The 27,692-nt window shown below is 45.2% G+C and overlaps 1 protein-coding gene across 1 annotated transcript; it reads left to right on the top strand.

Annotated features, from left to right (window-relative positions):
• Positions 1-27,027, top strand: SLC23A3 (solute carrier family 23 member 3). Its single transcript, XM_040441309.1, has 12 exons — positions 1-705; positions 923-1,074; positions 17,637-17,731; positions 18,005-18,063; positions 18,403-18,584; positions 19,806-19,917; positions 19,995-20,184; positions 21,736-21,989; positions 25,716-25,821; positions 25,966-26,133; positions 26,231-26,326; positions 26,656-27,027. Exons 1-12 carry the CDS (start codon positions 607-609, stop codon positions 26,943-26,945), a joined length of 1,803 nt encoding a protein of 600 aa, XP_040297243.1. The 5' UTR covers positions 1-606; the 3' UTR covers positions 26,946-27,027.
• The last annotated feature ends 665 nt before the right edge of the window (positions 27,028-27,692 follow it).

Below are 27,692 nucleotides of genomic sequence, written 5' to 3' on the forward strand. Positions count from 1 at the left end.
ATATGATTCTCTAATGATGATTACGGTGATAATGTCACAGATTTTACTGTGATCTCCATTAAGACTCTAGATTGGAGATGATGCTGCTGAGGTTGCTGGGGCATTTGCCCCCTTTGTCCTTGTTACAATCTGGTCCTGGATTAGGATTGATTATCTGAGAATTGCTGCTCTGGAGATCCTCCAATATCCTGTCCTGGATCATCACACCCATGATAAGCCACCAATGAAGCTCTATGGAAAATGCTTGCTCCACTGGTCAGCGTAGTATCTCCTAGCCTGCAGGTCGCTTAGGTAAGACACCATGGATGCTTTGCGAACTCACTGATGCTTGGTGAATTTCTTGTAAAAACGATTAAATCATCATATCCTGAGTTCCTAGAGCCACGCTCCTTGCACGAGAGATTCGGGTTATTGGAAAACCCTGGAGCAAGCAAGTGGAACACCAAGGTTAATGGTTGACAGGGGATGGGTCTACAAGGAACAGACAAAGGTTGCCCTGAACATTTGGCCTGTCTTGTCCCTATGACCCTCCTCATACCCAGAGGAAATGGTGGGCTCAGCTGTTCCTCAATGACTCCTTAGAAGCTGCTACGACCTGGGACCGAGATGTCTGTGCTCTGCTGTGGGACCCAAAGTACCCGTCAATCTTCCTATCGACCTCATGAGACCCCACCTTGGCTGCTCAGCGTCTTCTTTGCACTTCAAGTAAGTGAAGGCTCCTCAGACATTACTCTGGTTATTAACCGTGACCTTTGCCTTAGATCTTCTGCTTTCCAACCGTTTGAAAACTACAACTCCCAGCACGCCAGAGCCTGCTGGGAGTTGTAGTTTTGCAACAGCTGGCGAGCTATGGGGTGGAGATCAATAGCTTTAATGAGTGGATGACTGCTACCCCAATTATTTTTACGCTTCCGCCCTCCAGCACCTTTTGGTCCAGACGTCTCTGCTGTGTACCTGCCACAGCCTCTTCCTGCAGCATCGTCCGCTGACACCCCAAGATCAGAGTCGTTTATTGGCCCGGAGCCTCTTCATCTGCGGGATCAGCACCAGCTTACAAAGCAGTCTGGGAACAAGGTATTGTCTTGGATCTAAAATTTCTAGTATGTTTTTCAAAATCTCTGCTTGCAGATAGTGAGTATGTATACATCCCCTTCCCCTATTATACTCACTTTGCATGTACAGTACAGACCGAAAGTTTGGACACACCTTCTCATTCAAAGAGTTTTCTTTATTTTCATGACTATGAAGGCATCAAAACTATGAATTAACACATGTGGAATTATATACATAACAAACAAGTGTGAAACAACTGAAAATATGTCATATTCTAGGTTCTTCAAAGTAGCCACCTTTTGCTTTGATTACTGCTTTGCACACTCTTGGCATTCTCTTGATGAGCTTCAAGAGGTAGTCCCCTGAAATGGTTTTCACTTCACAGATGTGCCCTGTCAGGTTTAATAAGTGGGATTTCTTGCCTTATAAATGGGGTTGGGACCATCAGTAACATTGAGGAGAAGTCAGGTGGATACACAGCTGATAGTCCTACTGAATAGACTGTTAGAATTTGTATTATGGCAAGAAAAAAGCAGCTAAGTAAAGAAAAACGAGTGGCCATCATTACTTTAAGAAATGAAGGTCAGTCAGTCAGCCGAAAAATTGGGAAAACTTTGAAAGTAAGGGCTATTTGACCATGAAGGAGAGTGATGGGGTGCTGCGCCAGATGACCTGTCCTCCACAGTCACCGGACCTGAACCCAATCGAGATGGTTTGGGGTGAGCTGGACCGCAGAGTAAAGGCAAAAGGGCCAACAAGTGCTAAGCATCTCTGGGAACTCCTTCAAGACTGTTGGAAGACCATTTCAGGGGACTACCTCTTGAAGCTCATCAAGAGAATGCCAAGAGTGTGCAAAGCAGTAATTAAAGCAAAAGGTGGCTACTTTGAAGAACCTAGAATATGACATATTTTCAGTTGTTTCACACATGTTTGTTATGTATATAATTCCACATGTGTTAATTCATAGTTTTGATGCCTTCATAGTCATGAAAATAAAGAAAACTCTTTGAATGAGAAGGTGTGTCCAAACTTTTGGTCTGTACTGTACATACATGTTTTTTTTTTTTACATAGGGTGGTTACTGGGTAAGTCAAGTGGTCTATGTTGATGGGAGGCTAGTGGAAAGTGAACCTATAATTTAGACTTATTTAAACTCATTAAGTTCTGAATTGTTATAAGGTTTTTTTTTCGACAAACCGCTCCAAATCCTCTGCTTCCTTTCATATAACGATTGAGCAAAATAATATGATTCTGGCTACCTGCAGCCTCCACCAGGGGGAGCTCACTGCACAGTGATTCATGCAGCTCCAGTGAACTCAATCAGAAATTTATGTGCAGTGAGCTCCCCCTAGTGGCTGCAGAAATGATGTTATTAATTCAATGGTTTCTCCTGAAGGCCTGAGAGGGGGATTTGTGGGGACTAGGACCCCCATTAGGAACAGAAATCTGCTGTGGATAACGCCTTATATTCCTCAGTGATCCCCCCCTTCCCCCCAGATTTAACATGGAGTTCACCCTAAGCATTGCAAAAGGCTGAAATCCACAATGTTTAGAAGAGATCTGCTAAAATCTCTTCAACTTTTCCACTTTGCACAAATGTAACGCTTCTGCTATGTGTGAATGTAGCCTAAGGTAGGTACAGACAGTGATGAGGCCTGTACATCATTAAGTAGCATTTAAACAGGTGTTTTCCCCTTTAACTTTGTCTTAGGAACATGTTAATAGCACCAGTTGAGGTCCATTAGCACCCACAGAATACAGGGTTAGGCCTTATGCACACGACCGTAGTTCTGGTCCGCATCGGAGCCGCAGTTTTTGCGGCTCGGGTGCGGACCCATTCACTTCAATGGGGCCGCAAAAGATGCGGACAGCACATCCGTTGCTCCGTTCCGTGGTCCCGCAAAAAAAATATAGCATGTCCTATTCTTGACCGTTTTGCGGACAAGAATAGGCATTTCTACAATGGACCGCCCGTTCCGTTCCGCAAATTGCGGAAGGCACACGGGCGGCTTCCGTTTTTAGCGGATCCGCGGTTTGCGGACCGCAAAAAACTGAACGGTCGTGTGCATGAGGCCTTAGATTATTATACTACTACCATAGAGTAAGACTGTATGGTGGATGCCCTGGCCACAATGATCTGGGATAGGGTAACCCAGTGCCTCATACAGTATAAGGGCTCATGCAACCGGTCCGCAAAAAAACGGATTTGCAAAAAATACGGATGACATCCGCATACATTCCGTATTTTGCGGAACGGAACATCTGGCCCCTAATAGAACAGTCCTATCCTTGTCCGTAATGCAGACAATAATAGGACATGTTCTATTTTTTTGCGGGATGGAAATATGGACACACAGAAACGGAATGCACACAGAATAACTTCCGTATTTTTTTCGGACCCTTTGAAATGAATGGTTCTCCATACGCCAAAAATAAATAAACAGACACGGAAAGAAAATACATTTGTGTGCATGAGCCCTAACCAGACCCATGTGTCTCCATGGTTACAGACTGCAAGTAAACCCTGCGTAGTCTGATCCTGCAGTCATGTGGTTTCTCCGCTCCCTCAGTAGTTGAGGAGGCAGATGAAAGCGAATGACATGTCTAAAAATGGCTGAAAACCCATCATGATCATGTCCAACTTGCACAGGTGCAGGACTTGTTACAGTGTATCAGGGCACTTGAGTCCTAGGTTATGATAGTACAGAGCCTCTGCATGCGGGTTTCCTTTCATCCAGTAAGTTGTGGACAGATATATACAGCCACCACTAGAGGGAGCTCAGGAGATTACTACATACAGATACAGTATATACAGCCACCACTAGAGGGAGCTCAGGAGATTACTACATACAGATATATACAGCCACCACTAGAGGGAGCTCAGGAGATTACTACATACAGATATATACAGCCACCACTAGAGGGAGCTCAGGAGATTACTACATACAGATATATACAGCCACCACTAGAGGGAGCTCAGGAGATTACTGCATACAGATATATACAGCCACCACTAGAGGGAGCTCAGGAGATTACTGCATACAGATATATACAGCCACCACTAGAGGGAGCTCAGGAGATTACTACATACAGATATATACAGCCACCACTAGAGGGAGCTCAGGAGATTACTGCATACAGATATATACAGCCACCACTAGAGGGAGCTCAGGAGATTACTACATACAGATATATACAGCCACCACTAGAGGGAGCTCAGGAGATTACTAGAGGGAGCTCAGGAGCTCCCTCTTTTATTCCACAGACAAAGAGCTTGGAAGATTTTTCTAGTTTTTTATTTTTGGCGCCAGTAGAACAGTGCCCCAGTGCTGCTGGTTATGGACAAACAAAGCGTCATGTAACTCGCTCAGGATGTTTTGTCATTTGTTGATAAGTATACTGTATAATATACAAAATAGATTTTTATATCAACACATTACATAATATATTAAGGATTTCATATCGAGTACAATCTCCTTACATCTGTGCAAAGGCTTCACCAGAGCCCATGGCTGTTCTACACCCTTAGGAAACTACAACTCTCAACGGGCACTGGAGAGCCAAAAGTCTACTGGCCATCAGCAAGCACAGACAGCAGAGGGGCCATGTACAGTATATGGGCCCCTTTCTCTCCACTAGCTCCTCAGGCAGCTTTTTATGTCTCTCTAAAATCCACCTGTAAATTTGAACTATGAAATTTGTTTGCTCAGCCCCTTACATACACAGTAATATGGGGCCCCTAACCTACTTGGCCCGTATGTAAGTCCCTGACCTGTCCTATATTTATTATTACAGTCTGAAGTAATCTCCTGAGCTCCCTCTAGTGGTGGCTGTATTTATCTGTATGCAGTCATTTCCTGAGCTCCCTCTGGTGGTGGCTGTATATATCTGTATGCAGTAATCTCCTGAGCTCCCTCTAGTGGTGGCAGTATATATATGTATGCAGTAATCTCCTGAGCTCCCTCTAGTGGTGGCTGTATATATCTGTATGCAGTAATCTCCTGAGCTCCCTCTAGTGGTGGCTGTATATATCTGTATGCAGTCATCTCCTGAGCTCCCTCTAGTGGTGGCTGTATATATCTGTATGCAGTAATCTCCAGAGCTCCCTCTAGTGGTGGCTGTATATATCTGTATGCAGTAATCTCCTGAGCTCCCTCTAGTGGTGGATGTATATATCTGTATGCAGTAATCTCCTGAGCTCCCTCTAGTGGTGGCTGTATATATCTGTATGCAGTAAGCTCCTGAGCTCCCTCTAGTGGTGGATGTATATATCTGTATGCAGTAATCTCCTGAGCTCCCTCTAGTGGTGGCTGTATATATCTGTATGCAGTAAGCTCCTGAGCTCCCTCTAGTGGTGGCTGTATATATCTGTATGTAGTAATCTCCTGAGCTCCCTCTAGTGGTGGCTGTATATATCTGTATGCAGTAATCTCCTGAGCTCCCTCTAGTGGTGGCTGTATATATCTGTATGTAGTAAGCTCCTGAGCTCCCTCTAGTGGTGGCTGTATATATCTGTATGTAGTAATCTCCTGAGCTCCCTCTAGTGGTGGCTGTATATATCTGTATGCAATAATCTCCTGAGCTCACTCTAGTGGTGACTGCATATATCTGTATGCAATAATCTCCTGAGCTCCCTCTAGTGGTGGCTGTATATATCTGTATGCAGTAAGCTCCTGAGCTCCCTCTAGTGGTGGATGTATATATCTGTATGCAGTAAGCTCCTGAGCGCCCTCTAGTGGTGGCTGTATATATCTGTATGCAGTAAGCTCCTGAGCTCCCTCTAGTGGTGGCTGTATATATCTGTATGCATTAATCTCCTGAGCTCCCTCTAGTGGTGGCTGTATATATCTGTATGTAGTAATCTCCTGAGCTCCCTCTAGTCTTGGCTGTATATATCTGTATGTAGTAATCTCCTGAGCTCCCTCTAGTGGTGGCTGTATATATCTGTATGCAGTAATCTCCTGAGCTCCCTCTAGTCTTGGCTGTATATATCTGTATGTAGTAATCTCCTGAGCTCCCTCTAGTGGTGGCTGTATATATCTGTATGTAGTAATCTCCTGAGCTCCCTCTAGTGGTGGCTGTATATATCTGTATGTAGTAATCTCCTGAGCTCCCTCTAGTGGTGGCTGCATATATCTGTATGTAGTAATCTCCTGAGCTCCCTCTAGTCTTGACTGTATATATCTGTATGTAGTAATCTCCTGAGCTCCCTCTAGTGGTGGATGTATATATCTGTATGCAGTAATCTCCTGAGCTCCCTCTAGTGGTGGCTGTATATATCTGTATGCAGTAATCTCCTGAGCTCCCTCTAGTCTTGGCTGTATATATCTGTATGTAGTAATCTCCTGAGCTCCCTCTAGTGGTGGCTGCATATATCTGTATGCAGTAATCTCCTGAGCTCCCTCTAGTGGTGGCTGTATATATCTGTATGTAGTAATCTCCTGATCTCCCTCTACTGGTGGCTGTATATATCTGTATGTAGTAATCTCCTGAGCTCCCTCTAGTGGTGGCTGTATATATCTGTATGTAGTAATCTCCTGAGCTCCCTCTAGTGGTGGCTGCATATATCTGTATGTAGTAATCTCCTGAGCTCCCTCTAGTCTTGACTGTATATATCTGTATGTAGTAATCTCCTGAGCTCCCTCTAGTGGTGGATGTATATATCTGTATGCAGTAATCTCCTGAGCTCCCTCTAGTGGTGGCTGTATATATCTGTATGCAGTAATCTCCTGAGCTCCCTCTAGTGGTGGCTGTATATATCTGTATGCAGTAATCTCCTGAGCTCCCTCTAGTGGTGGCTGTATATATCTGTATGCAGTAATCTCCTGAGCTCCCTCTAGTGGTGGCTGCATATATATGTATGTAGTACAGGGCTCGACAAATCCCAGGCGCCAGGTCGCCATGGCGACCAGGAATTTAGTCCTGGCGCTTGGGTATTTGTCAGCCCGTTTTCAAAGGTGCCCGGGCGATGGGTGCGGAGCTGCCGTTCTGTCTGGAGGCAGCACCGTTTGAAGCCGCTCCTCAGTCTGAGTCAGCTCCGTCGCAGCACACGCAGAGAGTGAGACGCCGGCAGCAGGGAGGGGAGGGACTCGGGAGGAGTGTAATCTGATCCTAGAGTGGAAGCTGCTTCTAACAGCCCCTCCCCTCCCCGCCCACCAACCAATCAGAGCTTAGGCAAGGCAAGCACTAGCAGCTCTGAGTCACTGACACAAGTACAGGAGGGAGTCTAGAAAGAATCGGATGAGTCTCAGGTTAAAAGAATCGAAAGATCCGATTAGTTAGAGACTCATTCAATTCTTTGAGTTAAAAGAACCGTGAGTCAGACTCCAGAACAGGTTACACTGAGGCAGTGGCTGATGCTTTTGTTGCAGCAGTGATAAGATTAAGGGACAGGAGCAGAGAGATAAAAGTGACAGGACAGAGTTTAGATTACAGTTTGAATTAACCCTTTAGGATCAAATTGGCTTCTCAAGGAGATCTATATGTTAAAGGCATCCCTTCTTCTATCTCATTCAGTAGCTATATAACTAAGGGTACTTTCACACTTGCGGCAGGACGGATCCGGCAGGCTGTTTACCCTGTCGGATCCGTCCTTCCGCTGTTTCGCCGGACCACCGCTCCGTCCCTATTGACTATAATGGGGGCAGAGCTCTGGCGCAGCACGGCAGTGCATGGTGAAAGGCCGCCGGACTGAAAGTACTGCATGTCCAACTTTTTAGTCCGGCAGCCTCTCACCGCGAACTGCCATGCTGCGCCGGAGCTCCACCCCCGTCCCCATTATAGTCAATAGGATTCGGGGACGGAGCGGTATATGTAACATGGTATACAGCATTATTGGGGGGCTCTATGGAAAAGTGTGGGGGGGGGGGGCACTATGGGGGCACCTACTGGGGGCTTTATGACGCGGCTCCGCCTGGCTCCTAACTTTTTTAGCTGGCTCCTAGATTCCAAGGAAATTTGTCAAGCCCTGATGTAGTAATCTCCTGAGCTCCCTCTAGTGGTGGCTGTATATATCTGTATGTAGTAAGCTCCTGAGCTCCCTCTAGTGGTGGCTGTATATATCTGTATGTAGTAATCTCCAGAGCTCCCTCTAGTGGTGGCTGTATATATCTGTATGCAGTAATCTCCTGAGCTCCCTCTGGTGGTAGATGTATATATCTGTATGCAGTAATCTCCTGAGCTCCCTCTAGTGGTGGCTGTATATATCTGTATGTAGTAATCTCCTGAGCTCCCTCTAGTGGTGGCTGTATATATCTGTATGCAGTAAGCTCCTGAGCTCCCTCTAGTGGTGGATGTATATATCTGTATGCAGTAAGCTCCTGAGCTCCCTCTAGTGGTCGCTGTATATATCTGTATGCAGTAAGCTCCTGAGCTCCCTCTAGTGGTGGCTGTATATATCTGTATGCATTAATCTCCTGAGCTCCCTCTAGTGGTAGTTGTATATATCTGTGTGCAGTAATCTCCTGAGCTCCCTCTAGTGGTGGCTGTATATATCTGTATGTAGTAATCTCCTGAGCTCCCTCTAGTCTTGGCTGTATATATCTGTATGTAGTAATCTCCTGAGCTCCCCCTAGTGGTGGATGTATATATCTGTATGCAGTAATCTCCTGAGCTCCCTCTAGTGGTGTCTGTATATATCTGTATGTAGTAATCTCCAGAGCTCCCTCTAGTGGTGGATGTATATATCTGTATGTAGTAATCTCCTGATCTCCCTCTACTGGTGGCTGTATATATCTGTATGTAGTAATCTCCTGAGCTCCCTCTAGTGGTGGCTGTATATACCTGTATGTAGTAATCTCCTGAGCTCCCTCTAGTGGTGGCTGCATATATCTGTATGTAGTAATCTCCTGAGCTCCCTCTAGTCTTGGCTGTATATATCTGTATGCAGTAATCTCCTGAGCTCCCTCTAGTGGTGGCTGTATATATCTGTATGTAGTAATCTCCTGAGCTCCCTCTAGTGGTGGCTGTATATATCTGTATGCAGTAATCTCCTGAGCTCCCTCTAGTGGTGGCTGTATATATCTGTATGCAGTAATCTCCTGAGCTCCCTCTAGTGGTGGCTGTATATATCTGTATGCAGTAATCTCCTGAGCTCCCTCTAGTGGTGGCTGTATATATCTGTATGTAGTAATCTCCTGAGCTCCCTCTAGTGGTGGCTGTATATATCTGTATGCAGTAATCTCCTGAGCAACCCTCTAGTGGTGGCTGTATATATCTGTATGCAGTAATCTCCTGAGCTCCCTCTAGTGGTGGCTGCATATATATGTTTGTAGTACAGGGCTCAACAAATCCCAGGCGCCAGGTCGCCATGGCGACCAGGAATTTAGTCCTGGCGCTTGGGTATTTGTCAGCCCGTTTTCAAAGGTGCCCGGGCGATGGGTGCGGAGCTGCCGTTCTGTCTGGAGGCAGCACCGTTTGAAGCCGCTCCTAAGTCTGAGTCAGCTCCGTCACAGCACACGCAGAGAGTGAGACGCCGGCAGCAGGGAGGGGAGGGACTCGGGAGGAGTGTAATCTGATCCTAGAGTGGAAGCTGCTTCTGCCAGCCCCTCCCCTCCCCGCCCACCAACCAATCAGAGCTTAGGCAAGGCAAGCACTAGCAGCTCTGGGTCACTGACACAAGTACAGGAGGGAGTCTAGAAAGAATCAAATGAGTCTCAGGTTAAAAGAATCTAAAGATCCGATTAGTTAGAGACTCATTCGATTCTTTGAGTTAAAAGAACCGTGAGTCAGACTCCAGAACAGGTTACACTGAGGCAGTGGCTGATGCTTTTGTTGCAGCAGTGATAAGATTAAGGGACAGGAGCAGAGAGATAAAAGTGACAGGACAGAGTTTAGATTACAGTTTGAATTAACCCTTTAGGATCAAATTGGCTTCTCAAGGAGATCTATATGTTAAAGGCATCCCTTCTTCTATCTCATTCAGTAGCTATATAACTAAGGGTACTTTCACACTTGCGGCAGGACGGATCCGGCAGGCTGTTTACCCTGTCGGATCCGTCCTTCCGCTGTTTCGCCGGACCACCGCTCCGTCCCTATTGACTATAATGAGGGCAGAGCTCTGGCGCAGCACGGCAGTGCATGGTGAAAGGCCGCCGGACTGAAAGTACTGCATGTCCAACTTTTTAGTCCGGCAGCCTCTCACCGCGAACTGCCATGCTGCGCCGGAGCTCCACCCCCGTCCCCATTATAGTCAATAGGATTCGGGGACGGAGCGGTATATGTAACATGGTATACAGCATTATTGGGGGGCTCTATGGAAAAGTGTGGGGGGGGCACTATGGGGGCACCTACTGGGGGCTTTATGACGCGGCTCCGCCTGGCTCCTAACTTTTTTAGCTGGCTCCTAGATTCCAAGGAAATTTGTCAAGCCCTGATGTAGTAATCTCCTGAGCTCCCTCTAGTGGTGGCTGTATATATCTGTATGCAGTAAGCTCCTGAGCTCCCTCTGGTGGTAGATGTATATATCTGTATGCAGTAATCTCCTGAGCTCCCTCTAGTGGTGGCTGTATATATCTGTATGTAGTAATCTCCTGAGCTCCCTCTAGTGGTGGCTGTATATATCTGTATGCAGTAAGCTCCTGAGCTCCCTCTAGTGGTGGATGTATATATCTGTATGCAGTAAGCTCCTGAGCTCCCTCTAGTGGTCGCTGTATATATCTGTATGCAGTAAGCTCCTGAGCTCCCTCTAGTGGTGGCTGTATATATCTGTATGCATTAATCTCCTGAGCTCCCTCTAGTGGTAGTTGTATATATCTGTGTGCAGTAATCTCCTGAGCTCCCTCTAGTGGTGGCTGTATATATCTGTATGTAGTAATCTCCTGAGCTCCCTCTAGTCTTGGCTGTATATATCTGTATGCAGTAATCTCCTGAGCTCCCTCTAGTGGTGGCTGTATATATCTGTATGTAGTAATCTCCTGAGCTCCCTCTAGTGGTGGCTGTATATATCTGTATGCAGTAATCTCCTGAGCTCCCTCTAGTGGTGGCTGTATATATCTGTATGCAGTAATCTCCTGAGCTCCCTCTAGTGGTGGCTGTATATATCTGTATGCAGTAATCTCCTGAGCTCCCTCTAGTGGTGGCTGTATATATCTGTATGTAGTAATCTCCTGAGCTCCCTCTAGTGGTGGCTGTATATATCTGTATGCAGTAATCTCCTGAGCAACCCTCTAGTGGTGGCTGTATATATCTGTATGCAGTAATCTCCTGAGCTCCCTCTAGTGGTGGCTGCATATATATGTATGTAGTACAGGGCTCAACAAATCCCAGGCGCCAGGTCGCCATGGCGACCAGGAATTTAGTCCTGGCGCTTGGGTATTTGTCAGCCCGTTTTCAAAGGTGCCCGGGCGATGGGTGCGGAGCTGCCGTTCTGTCTGGAGGCAGCACCGTTTGAAGCCGCTCCTAAGTCTGAGTCAGCTCCGTCACAGCACACGCAGAGAGTGAGACGCCGGCAGCAGGGAGGGGAGGGACTCGGGAGGAGTGTAATCTGATCCTAGAGTGGAAGCTGCTTCTGCCAGCCCCTCCCCTCCCTGCCCACCAACCAATCAGAGCTTAGGCAAGGCAAGCACTAGCAGCTCTGGGTCACTGACACAAGTACAGGAGGGAGTCTAGAAAGAATCAAATGAGTCTCAGGTTAAAAGAATCTAAAGATCCGATTAGTTAGAGACTCATTCGATTCTTTGAGTTAAAAGAACCGTGAGTCAGACTCCAGAACAGGTTACACTGAGGCAGTGGCTGATGCTTTTGTTGCAGCAGTGATAAGATTAAGGGACAGGAGCAGAGAGATAAAAGTGACAGGACAGAGTTTAGATTACAGTTTGAATTAACCCTTTAGGATCAAATTGGCTTCTCAAGGAGATCTATATGTTAGGCTATGTTCACATCAGCGTTCAGCCTTTCCGTTCTCCTGCTCCATTATAGGAGCAGGAAAACGGAAAGGACGGATTCGGCTCATAACTGAGCCGAACGGAGCCTACGGACCTCATAGACCCCCATAGACTATAATGGGGTCTGTTAGGTTTCCGCTCAGAAGATGATTTTGGAGCGGAGACAAAAGTACTGCATGTCCAACTTTTTAGTCCGGCGGCCTCTCACTGCGAACTGCCGTGCTGCGCCGGAGCTCCACCCCCGTCTCCATTATAGTCAATAGGGTCCGGGGACAGAGCGGCGGTATATGTAACATGGTATACAGCATTATTGGGGGGCTCTATGGAAAAGTGGGGGGGGGGAGCACTATGGGGGCACGGGCACCTACTGGGGGCTTTATGACGCGGCTCCGCCTGGCTCCTAACTTTTTTAGCTGGCTCCTAGATTCCAAGGAAATTTGTCAAGCCCTGATGTAGTAATCTCCTGAGCTCCCTCTAGTGGTGGCTGTATATATCTGTATGCAGTAATCTCCTGAGCACCCTCTAGTGGTGGCTGTATATATCTGTATGCAGTAATCTCCTGAGCACCCTCTAGTGGTGGCTGTATATATCTGTATGCAGTAATCTCCTGAGCTCCCTCTAGTGGTGGCTGTATATTTCTGTATGCAGTAATCTCCTGAGCTCCCTCTAGTGGTGGCTGTATATATCTGTATGTAGTCATCTCCTGAGCTCCCTCTAGTGGTGGCTGCATATATCTGTATGTAGTAATCTCCTGAGCTCCCTCTAGTGGTGGTTATATATATCTGTATGTAGTAATCTCCTAAACTCCCTCTAGTGGTGGCTGTATATATCTGTATGCAGTAATCTCCTGAGCTCCCTCTAGTGGTAGCTGCATATATATGTATGTAGTAATCTCCTGAGCTCCCTCTAGTGGTGGCTGTATATATCTGTATGCAGTAATCTCCTGAGCTCCCTCTAGTGGTGGCTGCATATATATGTATGTAGTAATCTCCTGAGCTCCCTCTAGTGGTGGCTGTATATATCTGTATGCAGTAATCTCCTGAGCTCCCTCTAGTGGTGGCTGTATATATCTGTATGTAGTCATCTCCTGAGCTCCCTCTAGTGGTGGCTGCATATATCTGTATGTAGTAATCTCCTGAGTTCCCTCTAATGGTGGCTGTATATATCTGTATGTAGTAATCTCCTGAGCTCCCTCTAGTGGTGGCTGCATATATATGTATGTAGTAATCTCCTGAGCTCCCTCTAGTGGTGGCTGCATATATATGTAAGTAGTAATCTCCTTAGCTCCCTCTAGTGGTGGCTGTATATATCTGTATGTAGTCATCTCCTGAGCTCCCTCTAGTGGTGGCTGCATATATATGTATGTAGTAATCTCCTGAGCTCCCTCTAGTGGTGGCTGCATATACAGGGAGTGCAGAATTATTAGGCAAGTTGTATTTTTGAGGATTAATTTTATTATTGAACAACAACCATGTTCTCAATGAACCCAAAAAACTCATTAATATCAAAGCTGAATATTTTTGGAAGTAGTTTTTAGTTTGTTTTTAGTTTTAGCTATTTTAGGGGGATATCTGTGTGTGCAGGTGACAATTACTGTGCATAATTATTAGGCAACTTAACAAAAAACAAATATATACCCATTTCAATTATTTATTTTTACCAGTGAAACCAATATAACATCTCAACATTCACAAATATACATTTCTGACATTCAAAAACAAAACAAAAACAAATCAGTGACCAATATAGCCACCTTTCTTTGCAAGAACACTCAAAAGCCTGCAATCCATTGATTCTGTCAGTGTTTTGATCTGTTCACCATCAACATTGCGTGCAGCAGCAACCACAGCCTCCCAGACACTGTTCAGAGAGGTGTACTGTTTTCCCTCCTTGTAAATCTTACATTTGATGATGGACCACAAGTTCTCAATGGGGTTCAGATCAGGTGAACATGGAGGCCATGTCATTAGATTTTCTTCTTTTATACCCTTTCTTGCCAGCCATGCTGTGGAGTACTTGGACGCGTGTGATGGAGCATTGTCCTGCATGAAAATCATGTTTTTCTTGAAGGATGCAGACTTCTTCCTGTACCACTGCTTGAAGAAGGTGTCTTCCAGAAACTGGCAGTAGGACTGGGAGTTGAGCTTGACTCCATCCTCAACCCGAAAAGGCCCCACAAGCTTATCTTTGATGATACCAGCCCAAACCAGTACTCCACCTCCACCTTGCTGGCGTCTGAGTCGGACTGGAGCTCTCTGCCCTTTACCAATCCAGCCACGGGCCCATCCATCTGGCCCATCAAGACTCACTCTCATTTCATCAGTCCATAAAACCTTAGAAAAATCAGTCTTGAGATATTTCTTGGCCCAGTCTTGACGTTTCAGCTTGTGTGTCTTGTTCAGTGGTGGTCGTCTTTCAGCCTTTCTTACCTTGGCCATGTCTCTGAGTATTGCACACCTTGTGCTTTTGGGCACTCCAGTGATGTTGCAGCTCTGAAATATGGCCAAACTGGTGGCAAGTGGCATCTTGGCAGCTGCACGCTTGACTTTTCTCAGTTCATGGGCAGTTATTTTGCGCCTTGGTTTTTCCACACGCTTCTTGCGACCCTGTTGACTATTTTGAATGAAACGCTTGATTGTTCGATGATCACGCTTCAGAAGCTTTGCAATTTTAAGAGTGCTGCATTCCTCTGCAAGATATCTCACTATTTTTGACTTTTCTGAGCCTGTCAAGTCCTTCTTTTGACCCATTTTGCCAAAGGAAAGGAAGTTGCCTAATAATTATGCACACCTGATATAGGGTGTTGATGTCATTAGACCACACCCCTTCTCATTACAGAGATGCACATCACCTAATATGCTTAATTGGTAGTAGGCTTTCGAGCCTATACAGCTTGGAGTAAGACAACATGCATAAAGAGGATGATGTGGTCAAAATACTCATTTGCCTAATAATTCTGCACGCAGTGTATATGTATGTAGTAATCTCCTGAGCTCCCTCTAGTGGTGGCTGCATATATATGTATGTAGTAATCTCCTTAGCTCCCTCTAGTGGTGGCTGTATATATCTGTATGTAGTAATCTCCTGAGCTCCCTCTAGTGGTGGCTGCATATATATGTATGTAGTAATCTCCTTAGCTCCCTCTAGTGGTGGCTGTATATATCTGTATGTAGTAATCTCTTGAGCTCCCTCTAGTGGTGGCTGCATATATATGTATGTAGTAATCTCCTGAGCTCCCTCTAGTGGTGGCTGTATATATCTGTATGTAGTAATCTCTTGAGCTCCCTCTAGTGGTGGCTGCATATATCTGTATGCAGTAAGCTCCTGAGCTCCCTCTAGTGGTGGCTATATATATCTGTATGCAGTAATCTCCTGAGCTCCCTCTAGTGGTGGCTGTATATATCTGTATGCAGTAATCTCTTGAGCTCCCTCTAGTGGTGGCTGTATATATCTGAATGCAGTAATCTCCTGAGCTCCCTCTAGTGGTGGCTGTACATATCTGTATGCAGTAAGCTCCTAAGCTCCTCCTAGTAGTGGTGGCTGTATATATCTCTATGCTGTATTCTCCTGAGCTCCCCTTGTTGTGGCTGTATATATCTGTATTCAGTAATCTCCTGAGCCCCCCCCCCCCTAGTGATGGCTGTATATATCTGTATGCAGTAAGCTCCTGAGCTCCCCCTAGTGGTGGCTGCAGACAGATTAGTTTTTTTTATGTATCTCTGTGGTTATAATTTGGTCTAGAATTTTGGACCTAAAATGGCATGTTGATAAATGGTGGAGACTTATGTATTTAGTGAGTTCACAGCGAAGGGGATGTGTGGAACCTCTGGGTGCAGTGACCTGTTCTCTCATGTGATGGTGTTAGTGGGGAAAAGGCTGCATGTGAAAAGATATAGAGTATGCAATGTCAGAATTGGATGGAGCCAAGTGAGAAGTCACCGATTCACAGTCAGGTGGAGCTATGTGATGCAACAGCAGCACAGAACATTTCAGGAGCGTGTTGATATTCTCAGGCAATGACTTGTCCTCTTGTGTGATGTTTGTGAATACAAAGCTGCATGTGAAATAGAGGAAGAAGGAGGGGATGGTAACAAGGAATGATAGCAAGGGGATAACAGTCCAGCAGTAGATGGAGTGGGGTCCCCAATAGTCCAGCATAGTGAACCGGATGTCAGAATCTGGTGTCAGGGTGACCCCTCTAATAGACAAAGGTTGTTGTGTCATCCAGCTTGCTTTCTCAGTAGACTATACGACTAGATCTTCACACTGATGACTGGAGATCTGCTTGGCATCAGGCACATAGGAATATCCAGCAGCCAATGATTACAGGGTAGAGGTGGCACACAGTATCGCCCATGAAGGTGCCCAGTGGTCTTAGAAATACTGTTGAGCCATAGTTTTTTGTTATACTTGGCCAATGCTTTTCTGTTTGCTGACCTGTCCACAAATGTTTCAGATGTGCACCTGATTTATATAGGGGATGAAACATTTTTCCCCGTTTTATGTATACAGCACCCATGTAGATCTATGAGACTGCTTTGTTCCAGACAATAAATAATACTGTACTGTTTGTCTAGTAAAATTATTGCAGGATCCTTTGCTTCTTATAATCAATTAAATATATGTCTGCAAGAAGGACTGGTCAGATGTAGGATCAGACTACACATGGTTTGTAGTCTGTAACCATGGTAACATATAGAGCATATATATGCATATAGAGCTGTATACTGTATAGATTTTACTTTTTGTGACTTCATCAGCACAAATCCCCTGTCCTGACAGTAAGTTACAGTGTGTCAGTGCAGGTAGATTGTATGAGCCAGGTATCCGGACTGTTTAGCTTCACAGAAGATTGTCTAAACTGGATACAACTATAACAAAACCTCAGCTGTGGTAAGTATTAAGTAAAGACTGGTTTTTAGGTACTATATGTAATTACCAATTGTCCTATTGACTGTAAGCAAGCAGAGATCTTGAAATCACAAAGAAATGGAAACCTAAAGTATATTGGACAGCTGCAGAACTGTTCATTACATGTAGCGTTGAGCGAATCCCATGGACTTTGATATGAATTTCAGGGAAAATTAGATTCGCCGCAAAGCTGAATTTCTTTTACCTGAATGGCGGTAAAAAAAAAAAAAAAAAAATCATACTTACCTCCTCCGCTTGAGTGCGAAGAGCCGGCCACTGCCATGTTGATCGAAGATCTCGCACAAAATGACGTATGATCTGACCGCGCCGGCCAACGTGATGATGTCATCACGGGCCACACGAGATTTTGTGCTAGACCTTTAATCAAGATGGTGGCAATCAAATGGAGGAGGTAACTATGATGCTTTAAATTTTTTTTATTTTACACTGTATTATTACTGTCAGATTCCGTGATCGGCTATAAACGCGGCATCTAAGGGGTACAATGACGGGGGGCAGTGCACTCGCCGCCCCCTATCATTGCACCCACTACTCGCAAAGAAGTGCGCTTGGTGACAAAATAATTAGTCACAAAGCAAATTTTTTTGTAAAATTTGGCGCAGCAAAATCGAATTTTTCAATACTTCACTAATTACACGTCCTGAGGATGAAAATTCTTTTACTTCTAGGGTGTACGAACCAATGAGAACTTCTTAGAGGTCCAGAGACGACCAGTGGTGATTGGTTAGGAGCTGCCCTTCATTAATTGCTACCTCTCCCATGATTCAGGTTACCCCTGGTGCAGGCTCCAACCTTCGAGCTGCTCATCCCGGCCATAATCCTCAGCAAATACAATGATGTGAATGAAACTACGGCTGGAGCCGGTGAGTCTCGTCCTGACACGTAACAGTATGAGATACAATATGAATACATTGTATCCCCTTACTATAAAGCAACAGTCTGCAGCCTGGGGCTGTCCAACTACAACTCCCAGCATGCCCCGACAGCTACAGGTTGGAGACCACTCCCATATAGGATATATTTACAGTCATTTCTGCCCTTGACATCATATTTAAATATTTGCGGAAATAATGAAATATAGCATAGGCTGAATATCTACACAAATCTCATCGGGCTGCTTGACTGTCTTCTTCCAGATGCTGATGGGTCGCTGCACTGCGCAGGAATCTCGTGTGACCTCCAGCCAGTCAGAGAGGTCAGTAAAAAGATGAAATTTACTTGCAGCAATCTAGTTTCGGTATGGGGCCCTTGGACATAGGGGGCCCAGCCCTTTGCTATAGGGTGGTAAGAACCTCTGCAGGGCTCCTATGCCCAGAAGAACTGCATTGATAGCATGGAAGAAGGTGGGAGGATTCATCCCAAGGGTCATAGAAAGGGAATGGAGACCCCTCTGTCCTGGATGACTAGACCCAGCAGCATAATGGGGGCCCAGTTTGATCCTTGCTAAGGGCCCACTTCTCCTATGTAAGGACCTGAACCACCCCCCTCCCTCTTGAGATGCCCTGATACAGAACTGCACATTCGGCTTTTGCAGGTTTCGGGATCGCTGCTCGTCGCTGGGCTCCTGCAGGTTCTCTTCGGAGTCTCTGGACTCTGGGGCTGGATTCTGCAGTTCTGTGGCCCGATGGTCGTGGCCCCAGTGCTCTCCATTATCGGACTTTCCTGTTACAAGCCTGCGGCCATGCTCTGTGCCTCCAACTGGGGGATCTCCCTGAGGTGAGTATTCCAAAAGATTTTACCTGCTAGCATGAGAAGGAGGTGGTATACTGGAGTAACACCCGAAGCTGCATTTACAATTATACTGTTACATCATGTCTTGTACTCCAGTCACTCCCAGAGCTGCATTTGCAATAAAAAATTTGAGCAAAGCTCCTGAATACCTTGAAATAAAAAATAATTACATGCTCTCTATTTTCCCCAGCGCCAGTCTCCGTGCTGCTGACCCTTTTCCCGCTGTTTGTTTACGGACTACAGCGGTGACATACAGTTATACGGCACGTCACCACGGCAGTTCTGTAAAAGTGTGACGAGGACTGGAGCAGGGAAAATATTTTCTTTTTTAGCTTAAAGCATCAGGGGCTTTGCTCAAACCCTTTCTAACTGCTACATCCTTTCTTATACTCCAGTCACATCCAGAGCTGCATTTACAGTTCTGCTGTTGCATCATATCTTATACTCCAGTCACATCCAGAGCTGCTGTACATCATGTCATATACTTCAGTTTCATCCAGGGCTGCTGTTTATGATTTCCCATCTGAATTCATGGTTTCCATCTGCTGGTTCAGCATATTAAAGGGCTCATGCACACGAACGCATTTCCTTTCCATGTCCGTTCCGGTTATTTTGCGGACCATATGCAGAACCATTCATTTCAATGGATCCGCCCAAAAAAAGTTACTCCGTGGCCGTTCCATTTCCGTATGTCCGCAAAAAAAATAGAACATGTCCTATTATTGTCTGCATAACGGACAAGGATAGGACTGTTAGGGGCCGGCTGTTCCGTTCCGCAAAATACGTAATGCACACGGACGTCATCCGTATTTTTTGCAGATCCGTGTTTTGCGGACTGCAAAATAAATACGGTCGTGTCCATGAGCCCTAAACAGTAGATTGGCACTCCGGCTGCGCCTCAATGTTGACCGTTTTTAGCACAAAATGCTGCATCTCAGTTTAAAAACAATTGTGATGCAAGTAAGCCATAAATAAGATTTTGGCTTGGGTGGGGCTTAGTGGCGAAGGGGTGTGGATTAGAGAGAAACGGGTGTGGCCTACTGGAAAGGAGCCTGGACCATTGGGCTTTATAGGAGATATCTCTTGGTACTCTACACCAGCTGAACATGGAAAAGGCTGCATCTCCCACAATGCACTGGAGCGTGGTATAGACTGACACCTAGTGGCGGTCATTGTCTTCTCCGTTCTGACTTTTGTTTCTTGCAGCCTGATTGCAGTGACTGGTCTATTGTCACAAAGCCTCCGCTGCGTGCACCTCCCTCTGTATACCTGGAGACGGGTGGAGAAGAGGTACGCCCCGGTACTCCGTATGCTCTCGGTAAGTCCACAGGTTACTAGTAACGATCCCCCACATCAGAGACCCCACTGACCCCGTCTCTTTGCTGGTTCTGACAGATGTTCCTCCCTGTTTCTTGCATCTGGATCGTCTGCAGTTTTTGGCTTGATGATCCGGTGGAGTTTCCAAGTGACGTCCGTCTGGTACAGAACCAATCGTTACTCGCTGCAGAGAAACCCCAGCGGGCGATCTCTGCGCTCGTGGAGAACTTCACCAAACCCGCCCCATGGTTTCAGTTTCCATATCCAGGTATGAATGTGTGGGGAGGGGGGAGTCGGCCATTACGAGGGTTGTTTCAGGCCCCCGAGGGGTAAACGTGGATCCCCTCTCAAGGGCGGCGGAAGGAATCGCTGGACACAGATGTAACTGGAAAACAGTGGCTTTAATGGTCTCACTTGAGGCAAGAAGCTTGACAGTTACAAAATCCTCACAAGAGGCAACTGGCTTAAAGGGGTTGTCTCATCTCAGACAATGGGGGCAAACTGGCAACGGAGCCCCCGCAAAGTGATGGCTGGAGGACTCCGATCCGTCTACCACCAAGCGCTCTCCCGCATCGCGCATGACCGGCTCCCAACGGCAGCCCCATATAACACGAGTGGAAGGCTGCTGCATATGCGCAGTGCGCCCTCCACCACTTTCGGAGCTCCGTTCTCGATATAGGGACCCGCACCTATAAGACAATGGAGGCATAGCCTAGCGATATGCCCCCATTGTCTCAGTTGAGACAACCCCTTTAATGGTTCCAGTCTCACGTGGAGCAGTGAGCATATAGTTGTAGTGGCCGGTCAATGAGGGTGCAGGCTCAGTCAGAGGTTACATATTTACTGTCCCTTTAAAGAGGACCTGACCGCCCTGTTTTAATAGCTTCATGCATTCCCCATGTAAAAAACAATTCTGGAGCATTGGTAATTGTTATTTCATGGGGAATGTATGTATGAAGCTATTAAAACAGGCATGTTGGGAGAAGTGAAAGGTCTTCTTTAAAGAGCACCCGTCAGCAGGATCAGTCCCATGAAACCAGACCAGACCAGCCCAGTAGGGTTGATCCTGCTGATTAAAATTATTTCCAGCTTTCCTATCATTCCGGGGGGGGGGGGGGGGAATATATAAATTTTTTCTTTGCTTCCTCTTCACTGCGGCGCTCTGTGGTCCCCTCTATGCCTTGACCTCACACATCCACTTGCTAGCTAACTAAAAACCAGGAGTATAGCTGGGTCTGTCTCCAGTAGCAGCCTCTCCCCAGCACACACACTCTCTCTGACACCAGATCTGCAGGGCACTGCTATTTATCATCTCACAGACAAGTGCCCCAGGTATAGCCTGAAATTAGATCACATGACAAAAAAGTTCTTGTGCAATATAAATTCAGCAATAATTATACAATTGGCCACTAGGTGGTAGCAGTGCTGTTTACAATATACGGTGAAATATGTTTTTATCACATATTGGTTTTCCCTATCCATCACATTCTGCACACCTTGCACATCGCCTTGCTGGCATCTCCTTAAAGGCGCAGTACACCGGGCATATCAACATGGATGCAAGTCACATGGCACAGTGAAGTGCTGAGAGATATAGTAGACTGCAGTAAACATACGGTGTAACAAATACATTATTGTACGGTTCTTTATACAAAAGGGGCAAGGCAGTTTTCAACCCAGTTCACATACTGCCTGCACAACTGGTATATCTAAGCTTTTGATGTCTGATGCTGTCTGCTGAGACGTGTATCTAAGCCTATCTGTCTCAGAGAAGCACAGAGCACGACATCCCCCATCATCTCTGTTACTATCTACACAGGAGCCCTGGGATGGCCACATCTGAGCCTAGAGACGGCTGGTGTGGGTGCAGCAATGGCCATCATCTCCTGCATGTCCTCGCTAGGATGCTACATCTTATGTGCTCGGATGTTGAGATGTCCTCCGCTCCCACCACATTCCTGTAATCGCGGGATTAGTATGGAGGGGATCGGAAATATCTTATCTGGAGTTCTAGGCAGTGTGTGCGGAGCAGGATCCAACATTCCCAGCTCGGGCATCACAGGAATCACACAGGTAACTGAAAAGCCTCCTACTGATATTCTCGTCTCTAGTATTATAGGAGTTATAATTTAGTACATAGGAGGCAGTATTATAGTAGTTATATTCTTGTACATAGGAGCAGTATTATAGTAGTTATATTCTTGTACATAGGAGGCAGTATTATAGTAGTTATATTCTTGTACATAGGAGCAGTATTAGAGTAGTTATATTCCTGTACATAGGGGCAGTATTATAGTAGTTATATTCTTGTACATAGGAGGCAGTATTATAGTAGTTATTTTCTTGTACATAGGAGGCAGTATTATAGTAGTTATATTCTTGTACATAGGAGCAGTATTATAGTAGTTGTATTCTTGTACATAGGAGGCAGTATTATAGTAGTTATATTCTTGTACATAGGGGCAGTATTATAGTAGTTATATTCTTGTACATAGGAGCAGTATTATAGTAGTTATATTCTTGTACATAGGAGGCAGTATTATAGTAGTTATATTCTTGTACATAGGAACAGTATTATAGTAGTTATATTCTTGTACATGGGGCAGTATTATAGTAGTCATATTCTTGTACATAGGAGACAGAATTATAGTAGTTATATTCTTGTACATAGGGGCAGTATTATAGTAGTTATATTCTTGTACATAGGAGGCAGTATTATAGTAGTTATATTCTTGTACATAGGAGCAGTATTATAGTAGTTATATTCTTGTACATAGGAGGCAGTATTATAGTAGGTATATTCTTGTACATAGGAGCAGTATTATAGTAGTTATATTCTTGTACATAGGAGCAGTATTATAGTAGGTATATTCTTGTACATAGGAGCAGTATTATAGTAGTTATATTCTTGTACATAGGGGCAGTATTATAGCAGTTATATTCTTGTACATAGGAGCAGTATTATAGTAGTTATATTCTTGTACATAGGAGCAGTATTATAGTAGTTATATTCTTGTACATAGGAGGCAGTATTATAGTAGTTATATTCTTGTACATAGGAGCAGTATTATAGTAGTTATATTCTTGTACATAGGAGGCAGTATTATAGTAGTTATATTCTTGTACATAGGAGCAGTATTATAGTAGTTATATTCTTGTACATAGGAGGCAGTATTATAGTAGTTATATTCTTGTACATAGGAACAGTATTATAGTAGTTATATTCTTGTACATGGGGCAGTATTATAGTAGTTATATTCTTGTACATAGGAGGCAGTATTATAGTAGTTATATTCTTGTACATAGGAGCAGTATTATAGTAGTTATATTCTTGTACATAGGAGGCAGTATTATAGTAGGTATATTCTTGTACATAGGAGCAGTATTATAGTAGTTATATTCTTGTACATAGGAGCAGTATTATAGTAGGTATATTCTTGTACATAGGAGCAGTATTATAGTAGTTATATTCTTGTACATAGGGGCAGTATTATAGCAGTTATATTCTTGTACATAGGAGCAGTATTATAGTAGTTATATTCTTGTACATAGGAGCAGTATTATAGTAGTTATATTCTTGTACATAGGAGGCAGTATTATAGTAGTTATATTCTTGTACATAGGAGCAGTATTATAGTAGTTATATTCTTGTACATAGGAGGCAGTATTATAGTAGTTATATTCTTGTACATAGGAGCAGTATTATAGTAGTTATATTCTTGTACATAGGAGGCAGTATTATAGTAGTTATATTCTTGTACATAGGAGCAGTATTATAGTAGTTATATTCTTGTACATAGGGGCAGTATTATAGTAGTTATATTCTTGTACATAGGGGCAGTATTATAGTAGTTATATTCTTGTATATAGGAGCAGTATTATAGTAGTTATATTAATGTACATAGGAGCAGTATTATAGTACTTATATTCTTGTACATATGGGCGGTATTATAAAAAAAATAATAATAATGCACAACACAACAGATGTAAGCATTATACACTGCTCAAAAAAATAAAGGGAACACTTAAACAACACATTGTAACTCCAAGTCAATCACACTTCTGTGAAATCAAACTGTCCACTTAGGAAGCAACACTGAGTGACAATCAATTTCACATGCTGTTGTGCAAATGGGATAGACAACAGGTGGAAATTATAGGCAATTAGCAAGACACCCCCAATAAAGGAGTGGTTCTGCAGGTGGTGACCACAGACCACTTCTCAGTTCCTATGCTTCCTGGCTGATGTTTTGGTCACTTTTAAATGCTGGCGGTGCCTTCACTCTAGTGGTAGCATGAGACGGAGTCTACAACCCACACAAGTGGCTCAGGTAGTGCAGCTTATCCAGGATGGCACATCAATGCGAGCTGTGGCAAGAAGGTTTGCTGTGTCTGTCAGCGTAGTGTCCAGAGCATGGAGGCACTACCAGGAGACAGGCCAGTACATCACGAGACGTGGAGGAGGCCGTAGGAGGGCAACAACCCAGCAGCAGGACCGCTACCTCCGCCTTTGTGCAAGGAGGAACAGGAGGAGCACTGCCAGAGCCCTGCAAAATGACCTCCAGCAGGCCACAAATGTGCATGTGTCTGCTCAAACGGTCAGAAACAGACTCCATGAGGGTGATATGAGGGCCCGACGTCCACAGGTGGGGGTTGTGCTTACAGCCCAACACCGTGCAGGACGTTTGGCATTTGCCAGAGAACACCAAGATTGGCAAATTCGCCACTGGCGCCCTGTGCTCTTCACAGATGAAAGCAGGTTCACACTGAGCACACTGAGTCTGGAGACGGCGTGGAGAACGTTCTGCTGCCTGCAACATCCTCCAGCATGACCGGTTTGGCATTGGGTCAGTAATGGTGTGGGGTGGCATTTCTTTGGAGCGCCGCACAGCCCTCCATTTGCTCGCCAGAGGTAGCCTGACTGCCATTAGGTACCGAGATGAGATCCTCAGACCCCTTGTGAGACCATATGCTGGTGCGGTTGGCCCTGGGTTCTTCCTAATGCAAGACAATGCTAGACCTCATGTGGCTGGAGTGTGTCAGCAGTTCCTGCAAGACGAGGCATTGATGCTATGGACTGGCCCGCCCGTTCCCCAGACCTGAATCCAATTGAGCACATCTGGGACATCATGTCTCGCTCTATCCACCAACGTCACGTTGCACCACAGACTGTCCAGGAGTTGGCAGATGCTTTAGTCCAGGTCTGGGAGGAGATCCCTCAGGAGACCGTCCGCCACCTCATCAGGAGCATGCACAGGCGTTATAGGGAGGTCATACAGGCACGTGGAGGCCACACACACTACTGAGCCTCATTTTGACTTGTTTTAAGGACATTACATCAAAGTTGGATCAGCCTGTAGTGTGTTTTTCCACTTTAATTTTGAGTGCGACTCCAAACCCAGACCTCCATGGGTAGAAAAATTTGATTTCCATTTTTTTATTTTTGTGTGATTTTGTTGTCAGCACATTCAACTATATAAAGAACAAAGTATTTCAGAAGAATATTTAATTAATTCAGATCTAGGATGTGTTATTTTTGTGTTCCCTTTATTTTTATGAGCAGTGTATATATGGACTAAGCCCTCACTCTGATATGATAAAATCCCCCTCAGCCAATATATTTTGATCAAAACACATCTGTGCCCGCCTACCCGCGCCAAGGTGGTCTCAGTCAGGCAGGTCCTACTCTAAACCTACCCATGCCGTTGGGCACCTAAGTTCAGGAGAGCAGACCCTGCACATGTAGTGTGCTGCTCCTAATGGATGGTATTATACCCTGAATTTTCCATTTGTTCCCAGGTTGGCTCACGCCACTCGGCTCAGCTGTGTGCACTGCTGTTTACTCTCATTGGCTGCTCTCCGAGGCTCTCACAGCTTCTAATGACTATCCCTTCCGCTGTCCATGGTATGAGCGATGCATCTTGGACATTGTGCTGCTGAGTCGGTGTGATATTCTCTCAGAGAACCATGCTATTATTTTTTTATGATGGGGGTCCATGGGTTGTGTTACAGATCTCAGGCTCACTTCAAGTTCTGACTTTCTCTGCAGGAGGCACCCTTTCTCTGACATTCTCTATGGCAGTGGGTGGCGGAGTTTCCTTCTTCCAGTATGCAGACATAGACTCAGGAAGAAACATCTTCATTGTAGGCTTCACCATGTTCATGGCTTTACTGGTTCCACGCTGGCTTAATGCCGTGCCAACAAACCTGGACACAGGTAAATAGAGGAAGGCCAGCCGTCCTGTGCCATTAAAGTCAGTGTGACCTGCGGCCCGTCATGGACAAATACTTATGTTCCTTCTTTTCCTCTCCAGGCTGGCCTGCGCTGGATATGCTCCTTCTGTCACTTCTCACCACTCCTATATTCCTGGGGGGGTTATTCTCATTTATTCTGGACAACACAGTAGAAGGTGAGAGGAACTGAAGATCCAATAAGTTCTGCAATTCTCTGTTCTTGAGACATTTTAATTCTAAGGAAGTCAGACTACAGAATCCGACTACACACACTTTGTTTGTAGTCTGTAACTATGGAAACACATAGGTCTACACAGGAGGTATAGACACCAAACGGTAGGAAATTTCTGATCAAAACTATTTGCAATTTGCCTCATTTTATTTCTTTTTCTCTGCTTTTTTTTTTTTCTCTTTTCCCACTGGCTACATTGTTGCAGCTCCCCCACATGTCCGTTTATAATGATACAATGTATTATAGACTGTTGTTTCATTCTCTTATGTCTAGGAACCTTGAAGGAACGAGGTCTGCAGTCAAATGTCTCTGCATGGGACTTGTCATTCAAAGAAGAGACGCACAAGAATCAGGAAGGCGAGCTGGCACAGACTTATGAACTCCCTCCTGTACTGGCATGCCGCTTACCAGCCACATATCCATTCACCCAGCTGTGCCCTCCACCAACTAAGTCCATAGCAATTGCGGAAGGAGAGGATGACAAACTTCTGACGGCGCCTCCTGTGGTGGATATAGAGCTGGGATGTATGCGGAGCACGGACACTTCTGGAGCCTCTGTTTAGTCATTGCTGCAATATTTATAGTGATATTTTTAAAGGGATATTTTATTTTATAAAGGAATTTAATAAAAGAACATTACAGGGAGCTCATTGGGTGATAACAGGGGGAATAGATAGAATTTAACTGCACAGAAAACAGAGAGAAAATACCTCCACCAGCAGAATAGTGAGTGCAGCTCTGGAGTATTATTATTATTTATTTGAAAGAGCCATTAATTCCATGGCGCTGTACCTCAAAGAGGGGGGATACATACACAATACACACATAATATAGAACAATACAAGTACAATGAACTTAGTAACAGACTGGTACAGCAGGGGAGAGGACTTGGCTCGCAAGAGCTTACAATCTACAAGTGAAGGAGGAAGAACGCAGTAGGTGAGGGTTAAAGGGATAGCGATATTTATATGTGCCCATTAGTCTCCATGCAGTGTTTAAAACGATCCCACTGTTTATGCTCTGTGTGTGATCTTATTGATATGTAAATTACCTCTGTCAGGAGCCCAAGGGGTTGTCCCACGATATGTTGGAGCCCAGCCGCGCCCATCCATCCGGAGCCCAGCACCGCCTACCACTTAATTTATTCCCTCCACTATCCCTGACGTCAGTTCTTCTCGCGCAGGCGCAGTGGACACTGTAGTCTGCGCCTGTGCGGACTACTGGCACCAGCTTCAACGAGGGAGCCGGCGCATGGGCACATATAAATATCGCTATATCGTTAATCCTGGTGACAGAATCCCTCTAAAGCT

The sequence above is a fragment of the Bufo bufo genome, chromosome 7, assembly GCF_905171765.1.
Source record: "Bufo bufo chromosome 7, aBufBuf1.1, whole genome shotgun sequence".
Taxonomy (NCBI): domain Eukaryota; kingdom Metazoa; phylum Chordata; class Amphibia; order Anura; family Bufonidae; genus Bufo; species Bufo bufo.

Coding starts and splice junctions, on each gene's coding strand:
- SLC23A3 (XM_040441309.1), top strand. CDS start 607: ATGTCTGTGCTCTGCTGTGGGACCCAAAGTACCCGTCAATCTTCCTAT. Junction 20,185..21,735: donor GTTTCAGTTTCCATATCCAG/GTATGAATGTGT, acceptor CTATCTACACAG/GAGCCCTGGGATGGCCACAT. Junction 25,822..25,965: donor TATCCCTTCCGCTGTCCATG/GTATGAGCGATG, acceptor CTTTCTCTGCAG/GAGGCACCCTTTCTCTGACA.